The sequence below is a fragment of the Mauremys reevesii genome, linkage group 7, assembly GCF_016161935.1.
Source record: "Mauremys reevesii isolate NIE-2019 linkage group 7, ASM1616193v1, whole genome shotgun sequence".
Classification (NCBI taxonomy): Eukaryota; Metazoa; Chordata; order Testudines; family Geoemydidae; genus Mauremys; species Mauremys reevesii.
The window spans coordinates 95107050-95119342 of NC_052629.1; the positions used below are offsets into that span (position 1 = coordinate 95107050).

At 42.4% G+C, this 12293-nt stretch overlaps 1 protein-coding gene across 3 annotated transcripts; it reads left to right on the forward strand.

The window, feature by feature from the left end:
* The first annotated feature begins 975 nt into the window (after positions 1-975).
* SPDYC (speedy/RINGO cell cycle regulator family member C) lies at positions 976-11880 on the forward strand. 3 transcript variants are annotated; one of them, XM_039482716.1, is made up of 7 exons: positions 976-1042; positions 5342-5598; positions 6392-6450; positions 7488-7573; positions 8894-9065; positions 9965-10271; positions 10991-11880. In XM_039482716.1, exons 2-7 carry the CDS (start codon positions 5379-5381, stop codon positions 11056-11058), a joined length of 912 nt encoding a protein of 303 aa, XP_039338650.1. In that variant the 5' UTR covers positions 976-1042; positions 5342-5378; the 3' UTR covers positions 11059-11880. The 3 variants fall into 3 exon arrangements, with proteins under 3 accessions (XP_039338650.1, XP_039338649.1, XP_039338651.1); XM_039482715.1 differs by lacking the exon at positions 976-1042 and adding an exon at positions 1079-1169; XM_039482717.1 differs by lacking the exon at positions 976-1042 and adding an exon at positions 1080-1158.
* Positions 11881-12293: the final 413 nt, after the last annotated feature.

A 12293-nucleotide genomic window follows, 5' to 3' on the forward strand; every position in this document is an offset into this window, starting at 1 on the left:
CTTTGCATGTCCTAAACTGAATGGCAGATGTGTGTGTTAATCTGAAAGTGTGTGTGTATTTAAGACTGTCTGGAAGCCAGGTGTATGTGCTTTAAAATGGATGACATGTATGAATGTGTGTGTGTTAAAGTGGATGGCAGGTTTTTCTGTTAAACTGTATGGTAGGTTGGGGACTTTGACAAGCTGGCAGTTGTGTGTGTATTAGACTGGACTGTAGCTGTGCATGCTATGCAGGGAGCTTGGGGCTTTGTAGCTCACACAACTATGTCTGATAATCCAGTCACTGCTCTGGTCTTGGTGTGTTGTGCTTCCTGAGCCCCAATGAGGCTTTGTTTTAGCTGTCACCCTCACCACTGCAAAATAACAGGGACATTTGGACAAAGGATGGGAGGTCCAGGCTGGTATGTGACTTGCCACACACTAGGGTCACATGGTGAGTTGGGAATGTAACCTAGGAGTCCTGACCCTGTTGTGCTAAATGTGGGCTGATTTCACCATACTCTGACACACAAGCTCCTATAGGAAGTTATATTGACAGGTGTCCCTATAATAAATATCCCTTGAGACTTATTGGCTGGAGGTCTGAATAGCTCCTACACACCTTATCAGAATCCAGTAAAACCCAGGAGTCCTGACTCCCAGTTGCACTAAGTGTGGGATGGGGGCAGCTTGACCTGATATACATGCTCCTACAGGAAGTTATGTTTGCAGGCAACCCTATAATAAACACACAATGAGAGTTATTGGGTGGGCCTCAAATAGACCTCCTGGAGCCCAGAGTCATGTGTAGCCTAGCCTAGGCTCTCAGTAACACCCTCCCCCCTATCCCCACGGGCTAATAGGGACTGAAGTCCCGCCTCTGACGTCCTGCTCTTTGATTGACGGGAGTTTGCAAAGACGCCGGTCTACCCATCTCTGATTGGCTAAGAGCTCGCAGGGTTGAGCCTATAGAAGCCAACAGTGGGTAAGTGGGCGGGGTAAGGTTGATACTACCCCTTCGTGATTGCTGCGCGCGTGCGCGCTGCTTGGTTGCTCTGCTCAGGTGAGGGGGGGAGGGAAGGCGGGAAAAGCAGTTGGGAGGGAGGGGCCACAACGGGAGGAGCAGCCTCTCGCTCCCTTACACTCACCCCCACCCCATGGCCCCCTATGGGTAACGGGGTGAGTAATAGGTATTAACCATTCCTCATATTAAAACGGGGGGGGGGGGGTAAAGTGGAGGCTCATTTCTCTGGAAAAGGGAATCCTTGTTCTTCCTCAAAATGGTGCTTTATGTTTCCTGCCCCCCCCCGGGGATGAGTGAGGCACGAAGGTGTGTGTGGGAGGGTCACCCCATATACTGAGGGTGTAGTAGTGGCCCCATGCACTGATGTGGTAGTAATGCACCAGGTGGTGGTTGGGGGGCATGTTAATGGTAACCCCAGAAATGCCCCACCTACAACCCTCCTGCTCCTGCTGTAATGGGGGGAGGGGTGTAAAATGCCCCTGTATATCATTCCAATACACATACTGAGGGGGTAACACTGTGTGTGTGTGTGTGTGTGGGGTGTGTTGAAAGATCCCCAATCATTCCCCTCCCTGAGAGGGAAATAAGGCACCAAGGCTCCCCCGCACCTCCAAATGCTCTTATAGTCCCTGTGTAGACTAAGGGGATAGTGGGTCAAGCTGAGGGGTGAAATACAGATGACTTGATTTGTGAAAACTGTTTCCTCCCCTTTTCTTATGAACCCTACAACATTTGCCTGAAAGGCTGCTTTTTTGTGAATTACATCTGCCCCATTTAATGTGGTGGCTTAGGCTCTCCACAAAGCTCCATAAGCCTAAATCTTTGATGTTTGTAAGCCCCCCAAATGCTTGGGTTTCATCTGACTTTAGTCTAGTTTTTTAAAAAAATAAACACAACACAAGCCCAGATGTTGAAATCTGAGGTGAAAATCTTTCTTGCCCTAAATCTGTCAATTGCATTAACCTGATGGGCTGAGTTATGTGGCCAAAGTTTGGTGGCTTAGGTTTAATTCTTGCTTTAATTCCAAGAAGCCCAGGTGTTGGGTCAAAACTGTCATGTGGTATTGGCCCCAGGTCATTCCAAACTGGATACCATGACTGCTAAAACTGGCAATTGTGACCTCTACAGTCAATAGTTCATAACAAAAATATGAAAATGGATCACTTTTGCTTCATTTGAGATGTTGAAAAATTAATCAAGTGCCGTGGGTGGGAAAGGTTGTATGTCTAAGTAGGTACTTAAAATGGCCCGCTAGGCTGTGGCTAGATAGCATGCCCATTAGTTAAAGCAGAGGGCTTCCATTCTATTCCTAGCTCTGGAATGGAGTGTTGACTAGAGGTTAGAGCACAGAACGAGGCACTGGAATGCCCAAGTTCCATACCTTATTCTGAGACTTGGAGCAAAGTTGCTTCACATCTCTGTGCCCCAGTTTTTTCCTCATCTGTAAAATGGGGATAGTGTATGCACTTGAAAAGGGCTACAGTATATAATGGCAACATGTACTGCTTGATTGTTTCAGAGTTGCAGGATCTGAGTTCATATTAGTAGAACTACCAGGTGATATCCTGCATGGAGGCATTTTGGTCACTTAGAAATTATTTGGTATTTCAGCTATCTTCAGAAATGTATATAATTAAGGCTAAAAAAATAGATGCGAGGATTAGGCCATCAAACTGTTTTAATAGTGCGTGCCCTGAAAGTGATTCTGGGAACTTTAAGGTTAATTAGTGATATTCTTGGGATTATTCTTACACTAAAGGTTAGGAGGATGCTTTTACAGATGAAAAGTAGGGTGGGGATAGGAGAGAAGGAGAAAACTAGTGTGTTGGATCTGACACCCACTTTAGGAAAGGAAACCTTTTAAATGGGGGAATTCAATCTACATTTCAGACAAATTGCCTGTCTTTTGCTCCATGTCCCCAAAGAGAGAGAGGAAATGATCCCTCTTACCCAATGCTGTATTAATTATCTAGACTGGTGGTAATTCACTAATTCGAATTAATTCTTGAAGAATATTACATACAATATTGGTGTCAGCAGTCAGGGAAAGAATGTGTGGTAGAGAGCTGATTAGTCTTGCTGTTGAATAGGTACTTTCTCTCTCTAAATGTTCTTCTTTTTCATTGCCTCCTGTGAGGAATGGACTTTAAGAGGTAGCAGAATACCTACATATTAATTTTTGGTGAGATTGTTAAAAAATATTCTCTGAAAGGTCAAAAGGAGGCAAAAAAAATTCCTCTGGCTTATGTAGGAACAAATTGTTTAGACTCTAGAACAAATTTTAGATCCTGTTTTCCGGTTTAATTTTATTTACCACTTGCTGGGAAGAGACCACTAAACTTAAACTGCACTTTTCTTGATAAAAGGCTCTTTTGAGGGGAAGTGGAGGTAGGAGGAAAGTGAGGAAATGGTTGATGAAGTTGGGGGGGGGGGGGCTAGAAAACAAGCTGAACAAAGATGTGGGGCCCTGACAAGGTTATAGGGACGGAAAGCAAGTGGAAATTAAACATGAGGTAATTTGAGACTCTGTCCCCTCATATTAGGTCTGACATAATAATATTCCTCTCCCAAAATGTAGTCTTGTATTACTTTTTAAAGTACTTCAGTGTGGGTGTTCTAGCTAAATGAATTCATAGACACAAGTGTAGGACAAAGGCAAACACCTTAAAAGGAAATGAGAAAACATATCTCCTTTGTGAAAGTGTTTTATATTATTATTTTCTCATTGTCTACAGTAATCCTGACACTTGTATTTTAATCACTTTCTCTCTGTTCAGTCTGTAAATTAGTTATTGAGTTAGAAAAGGATATTGGAAGTATCTTTTTGAGTTGGTGGGACCATAGTTCTGCAAATGGATTAAAAAGGAGGGGAGGAGTTCAGATCCTGATCTACAATAACAGATTTGACAGTGTCTTAACACCTACTCTTCACCCTAAAACAAGTAACTGGCTGAGTGTGTGTTGTACAGGGAATTGAGGTCTAAACTGGTATTTTGGAAGGCTTTAAGGCACTGATGATTAATGTGTCTTTAGCATGATTAATTACACAGTTCCATTTTCACCTATCCCTGCTGACTTTATCCTTTTAAATTTAACAGGTATTGTTGTATGGCTCCTTCCTTCCCATCCCACATGCACAGTTAAATGGTTAAAACTTTTTTATTTTTAAAAATAGTTAAATGTTTAGATTGCCAAAACTTTAGCACAGATTTACCACAGTCCAAAAGGCTCTTTGCAAGTCCAGAGTCTTGTAGGTGTGATTTAAAACATAGTAACAGGAGCTATAAAACAAGTTAAGCTTTTTCTTTAGATTTATACAAGTCAGCACCATGTATCTCATGGGTCAAGGAGTTCCACACTGGCAGTGGGTGAAGGCAGGATATTCTGAATTAGCAAACAGAGAATGCAAATTGATACAGTCTTGTGCTTCAACATTGGATGTATAATGAGCAGTAATTTTGAAAGGCCAGCAGAAGGACTATTTTTTTCTTGGCTTGTCTGTATGTATTCAACTACTGACTTATTTTCATTGTGGACGGGTTTTTCTTCCCATTTCTCTTGCAACTAACTTTATCTTGATAAATGAATGTAAAGAAAAAAAATCATAGTTTTTAAATCAAATGTCTCAATTTGTACAAGATCTTAATGACTGCAGGTGCTGAACTTGAGACACCTTAAAGGGGCCTGATTTTTTCAGAGAGTAGGTGCCCTGTGCGGTCTGAAAATCAGGCCCCTTTAAGGTTCAGCACCTGCAGTCATTACGATTTTGTCAAAATTGAGACCTTCGGTTTTTGGTTGTTTAAACCTGATTTGCTTTTCCTCTTTAAAAAGAAAAAAAAAAGTTTACTCAGCTTGGACAGTGAAACTGGATTGGTCAGTTCTTTAATTTTTTTTTTCTGGTGCTGGTGGGTGTGACAGCTTGACAATTGTGGAAATGCAAGTTACTACTGTATCTCTAGACCAGATGCAACATGGGCAGTAGCAGTGCGAACTGTCTCACAATGTTCTAACTGGGTGCCACCGTGCCTTAAGCCTGCCTCTAGAGAAGAAGGGTATTCAATCTGTGGCGCAGTCAGCCTTTGACCTTTGAGTTGCAATGAAGGCAGCTGTCCAACTTCAATTGTTGTGATGGGTCTTAGTCCACTTCCCAGTGGATAGTTATCTGTTTCACGAAACCAGTAAATAATATCTCACAGGCCACCAAACAGCCATCATATGGTAACAGCTCTTGATTGCTACTGATTCAGGCTTGATTTGGAAATGGTAACCTTTACTGAGAGAGCTTCCTATTAAATTACCAATTCTGTTAATTCTACTTCTAATCCTTTTCCATTGCAGAAAAGCCCCTGAGCCTCCACTAATACCAATTCAAAAAATGAGGCATACTCAGAGTATTTCCCATGTCCCTCCTGTGGTCACCACTGGGGTGAAGCCAGGGAACATGAGACCACATCACAACAGCACAAAGGGCATTGGAGCGCGTAGCAGGATGCGAATCCCTGAGAGAGAGCATTCCATAGCAGTGCTGAAAAGCATGCAGCGACCTCCATTCCATCTACAGCGGGAAGAACAAGAGGCCTTCTTCCTCCTACTGGGTAGGAGGCTAGACCAGTCATTCAAACTGTCCAGCATCTTGGGATATACAGTTTAGACAAAATATGGTATACAAAACTCTACTGTGTATTTGGAATGGGTTCCCAAGGCTGGATAAGACTACAATGACCAACTGGCAGTAAACTCAAGTAGGGAATTGCAGGGAAGAGGTATTTTTAACTGTCTATAATAAGATAAGCTTTGTATCCAAGATAAATGTTAAATGATCTGGAGGATTCAAGTTGATAATTTGACTGTTCAAGTTGATAACTGCTTGCAAAAGGGGAATGTTATCTGTGTTTAGCACACAGTATGGGGAGTAAGGAAATGTGGGTTTCTCAACGAAAAAATTCTTTGACTTAATTCCCTTGTCTCCACCTGTAAATGTTGGATGATACCATGTTCTAAAGTGCTCTGAGAACCTTGAACAAAGTGTCATAAGTGCAAAGTATTTAAAATTCCATTTTAGAAATGGAATATTTTGATGGAAGTCTAGACTTTGTCCACTCTGGGAGTATGGCACTGCTAGCTACAGCTATGTTTAAGCTGCTGTGTTTAGTAGAGTTCCAGCAAGTTTCTTTGACCACAGACTGTGAAAGTCTCTTGTCTGAGAATAGTGTTGGAACCATGTTAATTCATACTATAAACTACCTAGGCAGGTCACTCTAGAGAGATTCTTGTAAAGAATTCACCATTGCTATAGTGGGAAACATTACTCATATTCTGAAAGCAACAATCACTGAACAATATGAAACAACTAAATACATCTGCCTTACTTTTTCTTCCCTTTACCAGAGGATGACTTGGTACAAGAGTTCTTGTCTATGGACATATGCTACAAGATTTCAGATAAGGTATATCCCTCATGCTCCAACTTCCTTACTTCCCTATAACAACCTTTCTAAATAGCAATGTGCAGTAGTTTAATGACTCTCACTTTGACTCTTATGCAGTATCTCTAACTTATAAACCAAACTTTAACACAAGAGCCAGGGCCTCATCCCCACTGAAGACTGATATTTTTGCATTCATAACTCAAATGAGTCCATCACTTTTTTCAAACTTTCCCTAAATCCCCTTCTAGGCTGAGACAAAGCACAAGGCTTTAGCCCTTGGGAAAACTGTAGGGAGTGGTAATGATCTTAGAACCAGTGCTTAATTTGTAATGAAAGCGATGCTGGGGCTCAAGCAATTTTTTTTATTACATTAGTAACTGATGCAGCAAGCGCAGAAGTGCCGGGGCTATAAACTGCCAAGCCTCAAGGTGCCGGGGCTCAGCTTTGGCACAGATTAAGCACTGCTTAAAATAGACACTCAGTCTGACTTCTTATAGCTGTCACTCCAGTAAAGGACCTTGGGATTCTATAGTTGTTGCATTAAAATGAACTATAGTCCTAAGCTGTCATATGCTTTCTCCTGTGCTGCCCATCATGCTTGGGAGAAGCTCACTGTAAATGTCTGCAGGACTAACTCTGTCCACCTTCATATCTCTCCTTAAAAACTCCTCTGCCATGAAACTTACGGGAAACTTTTTTTTTGCCTGCAGTTAGTTAACTGGTGTGTATAGACCATTCCTTAACGTGCTGACCAACACTGTCTCATTGTTTCCTTGTACACCCGTCTGTATCCATCTGTTGTCTCTTGTCTTGTATTTGGAAGCTTTGTTCTGTGTTGCACAGGGACTAGCATAACAGGGTCTTGGTCCATGACTGGGGCTCCTAAGGGCTATGATAATACAAATCATTAGCAAGCCTCCACAAAAGTGCTTCCTTTCTTCACTCTCTCCTCTTATGGCTCGATTTATTTTTGTTTTTAAACTTAAATACTAGATAGAACATATTTTGTTTCTCCTGATCCAGAACTGGGTCTATTAAAGGTAACTCTTTTTTAGTATCTTCTAGCCATGACTCTGACTTACTTCAAACGTGCTGGCCTGCATATTAGTGAATACACACGGATGAACCTTTTCACTGCTCTGTAAGTACCTTGTAGCTCTTAATCTTGTGATCCCAGTCTGTAAAGATCCCACCATATAAAAAATTCATAGACAGCAAAATGCGGCAGACCAACCGGGTTACCTAGTCCATGGCACCAAATGGTTTGGCAGGAGGAATGGCTATTAGGAGTATAGTTTAATAGCATCTGGGTCCACAGTACACACACCGGTATCTGAAGAAGTTATACCCAACTTAAACCTCCCTGCACCTACCCCCCCCCCAAAATTCCCCATGCCATACTGATCAGCCATAATTGTCCCCCAGCTGGGAAAAGCACAATTTAATTGCAGTGTTTCACGTTAGCTTAAGTAAATGATTTCAAAGGGTTTCCCTCTAACACTAGTATAAGACTTCATTATTGGGTAGAGGCTAGTGGATATTTTTTTAACCTTGTGTTTCAAGAGGCTAATGATGGTAAAACACAAATCAGTGGGATCCTGATTAATTTTAATTACATGGGCTGGATGCAGGGATCCCAAAGTCATACTTGTGTCCTTTCTCTCTCTATGGATAAGGAGCATTTTATTCTGTTTGTACAGTGCCTACCGCAGTGGTGTCCAGGTCTATGACCGGGCTCCTATAGTTACCATTTCAGAAGTCAGGAGTTGCAGAAATCTTCCACAATGTTTGCGAGTGAACTCCATTGCCACCATGATCTAGTAGCAGGAGAGGCCTCTATGGGTTGCTCTTCAATCCCTTCTTCGTGTACTAAGGTTTTAAGTATGACACCTGCAGCTGAATGTACTGCATGGACACTTGAGGCCTGATTCTTACTCTAAAGCTGTTCTGGCTATGGACCCACTTGTGAGGATACTTCACTCTATCAGAGTGGTGTAGAGCTATGTTGGTGGGAATGAGAATTATTCCCTTTAAGGGCAAACACAGCATCAATCCAATCCCAAACTAATCACATCAACTTGCAAACTATACATCTCTAATAGAATATTGAAATAGAATTGGTATCTACTGTTGTATGTTGTGTGAGAACTTGTTTACAACATAATCCACTTGTAATTCTGTGCACCTATAGGAAAAACCCACAAGCTATTGTATGCACCTAAACACAATTGGCCTTACTTGCAAACGAGTGAGCCTCTTATGCTGTAGTTCTGTGGCTTAGAACGCTCTCTTTTATACAATATAATGCTGGAGCGTTAAGGCTTAACATTTGCTACACTGAAAGCTACTATAACAATTCCAGGCTGTACCATACAACTTCCTAGGCTGCATGCTTCTGAGAAGCACTGGTTAGAAGAATTTCTATGGATGTAGCCTGTTTTGCCCCATTTTCCTGATGCAGGTACTTGGCTAATGACATGGAGGAAGATGAAGAGGATTACAAGTATGAGATCTTTCCCTGGGCCCTTGGTGACAACTGGCGGCAGCTGTTCCCACAGTTCTTAAAACTGAGGGATGGCTTCTGGGCTAAAATGAACTACCGAGCAGTGGTCAGCCGGCGCTGTTGTGATGAGGTTAGCCATGGCTGACATATTTTTACATGCTTGTAATACTGGGACTATGGCTAACATGTTAATAGTCACTAGAATCAATGGTCTATGCAAATCCAATTCCGATAAAGGGTTAAGGCCTGAACTGACCATGGGAGGATAAGTGTCCCTACTAGCACACTAGGAAGGTCAGGAATATTGTAGTGGGTGCATTTGTCTAGCTATTCCTCAGAAATTAAATAAAACCTCAGTCTCTAGGATTTTCAAGCCAGTACTCTTAGTACAGAATCCATACTTAAGTTTAAAGATTCTTGGGTCACCATTGAGGATTCTACTGAATCGTCACAACCTTTACCCTCTGCAAATGTCTTCCTCTCCAACATTAATTAGCAGTTGCTAGTCTAGTTTTAATTATGATCAAATCATTCTTATCTCAATAAATCTGTCTGATAAATAAATCTGTGGGAGAATGTTCAGATGCTACACTGTAGTTCTTACTGTCTTTGAAGCCCCATACCAGGGTGGCCAAACTTATTGACCAGCTGAGTCGCATACAACAATCTTCTGAAGTTCAAGAGCCGGGATGCACCTGCTGGGGCTCAGGGCTTCAGCCCCAACCTCCTTGCTGGGTAAAAGGCCCTATCCCACCTCCCCACTGCAAGGCAGAGGTCCCAAGCTCCCCCTCACACAGTTTGGTAGGTGGAGGGAGGGGGGGGGGCGCTCCACAAGCTGCACTTTAACTGTAAAAGAGCTGTATGTGGCTCACAAGCCATGGTTTGGCCAAGCCTGCCCTATACACTAAAGGGGCTAGATATGACAAAATCATGCTGCATTTTAAATCTTACTGAATACAATTTTAAGTGAATCCAGAAAGATTCAGTGGCAAGGAAAAAAATTGGTTTGTCTATACTCTTCTGATCTAGATAATGTCAAAGGAGCCATCCCATTGGGCTTGGTCACGTGAACGACCCCTTCATCACAGTGGAGCACTAAGAAGCTACCTGAAGAATGAAAAGGACTCACTTCCCCGAGGACCTGGTGTTACACCCCCAAGCTGCCCCCTCTGCACTTGTGAGCTGACTGAAGAGGAAGGCAGCCCAGAAGATGCTCCACGTGCCAGTATTACTTCTGATGGTGACCTATTGCCATTCACTAACAAGTGGTCCCAGAACTTTATTATCCTCCCTCAGAAAATAATGCTGGATCCAGTGGCAACATATAGCCTGCAGAGTAAGTAGCGACAAGTCCCTCTCTCCTGGGCTCCAGCTCTGTTATCTGATTTGGAAAGAATGCACACTGCATTTTTAGAGGAATAGGGTTCTTGAGTGACCAATTTCCATATTCATAACTAAAGGTGAAATGAATTGATGGGAATCACTTTCTGTTCTAGGGATAAGCAAGTTGAACTTGTTTGGATGCAGTTACTATACTTGAGTTAACTTAAACCTCATGTTGAACTAGCCTTCTAGGCTAAGTGTAATGGTTTCTTTCAGGAAACTGGAAACAATCCCTGTCTCATGGCAAAGAAGGGGTCCAGTCCTACTCCTCAGACTTGCCTGCTATTGGGAGCCCTTTGGATTTTAACCTTTTCAGGACCACGCACATACATCTGAAAAACATAAATGGAAAATTAAGCATGGATTGTGCTGTCTCCAGGGTCAATGCTGCATTTCTCTGGGCAGAATTCAGTAAAGAGGTGGGGTGTCTTTTGGATGACATTCCAAAAGCACTGACTCTGGGTATCCCTCTAGTAGTTCTGCTTTTGGGAATTTGTTCTTGTCACCAAGGTGCTGTTTGCAACTTTATTGAAATCCAAGAGCCAGTGTGGTCTACAACCAATGACTTAATGTTTAGTGGCTATAATCATGTGTATTTTCCAGTAAGGTGTATAGGTACTTGACTTGCCAGTGTGGTTATATGTTAAGCCTCATGAGTTTCTTGGTCTGCAGTCCTTCAGGAGCCAGGAGTCACTATGGAGCCTGATGGAACTGGCATGGATTGGCGTTCTGTGGGGTGACTCTCTATTCCAGGACCAAGACGTCTCTTCCCAAGGAACTGCAAGTGGCACTGGACTTGTTCTCATTCTGCTGTTCACAGAACTGTTTTCCCCATGCACTTTATGAATATATTCTGGTTGTGAACAGGAAGACAGGACAGTACTTATGTATTTAAAAAAATTACTTGCTGATGCAGCTATTCAAATGTGCCTTATTTAATGTGCAAATCCCAATGTAATAGCTGGACAGCCTCTAATAAAAATGTCCAGGAAAAAAAGTTTAGTTTCTGTTAATAGAGAATCCTGGTAAATGTAACGATTATCAGGGCAACAAAACTTGATATTGAGTGAGCATAGCAGTGACCTATAGTGTCATGGTTGTACTTGCTTAAGGCTTGGGATGAACACAGATGTGGAGGAAGGATTCCTGGAGAAGAAAATCAGTGTTTATACATTGCTAGTGGGTCTGTTTGAGCAGAGCATCTGAATCTTTCAGGTCTCAAAGGAAACTCACAATGGCAGTAATATCCACTTGCACCAAAAAGGCTTTATTGGGGGTGGGGGAGAAGGGAAGAATGTAATCAATACTGGGGCTTCTGTTTTAAGAGCAACTAGTACTGGCTGCTAACACATGACAACACGCTTTTCTAACCTAGAATTATTGCACAATGTTATGAGTGTTAGTCACATTATCTTGATTACTGGGGATGACCACAAGGGTTAGCAAATACAACAGATGCCATGTCTGTCAGTGCCATGGTGACTTCACTGACCAAGCTGAATGCTCTCTGCCAATGTTCATCTGGCTCAGTATCTGATGCAAGTAAAATAATTCATGTGGAATCAAGGCTTGGTAGTCTCTTTAATTTGGCATCCCTCTCCCCAGCTATCTATAGGGGATGCACAAAGACAATGAGATTCTATCTAGCAGAGTATCTTAGCCAGGGCAAAGCACTTTCTCAGACTGTGGTGCCTGGCATCCCTTATGGAGGTAGGGACAATGGCTGGGTGGGGCATGAAACTCCATTTTATTTGCAATTAATAGGCAAATGCAAATCTTAACCACTAAACAGGGTGACAGTCTTGCCACTGTATTCCTAGGCTGCCTTTGACTTGTTATATGGGAGGGACATGTCCCTTCTTGGTACCTTAGTGGTAGAAATCTAAGGGTATGTCTATACATGGAATTAAGAACAGCTATTTGTGAATAACTCCATTTGGACACTCCTATTCTGGAACAAGAGTGTGTCCTCACA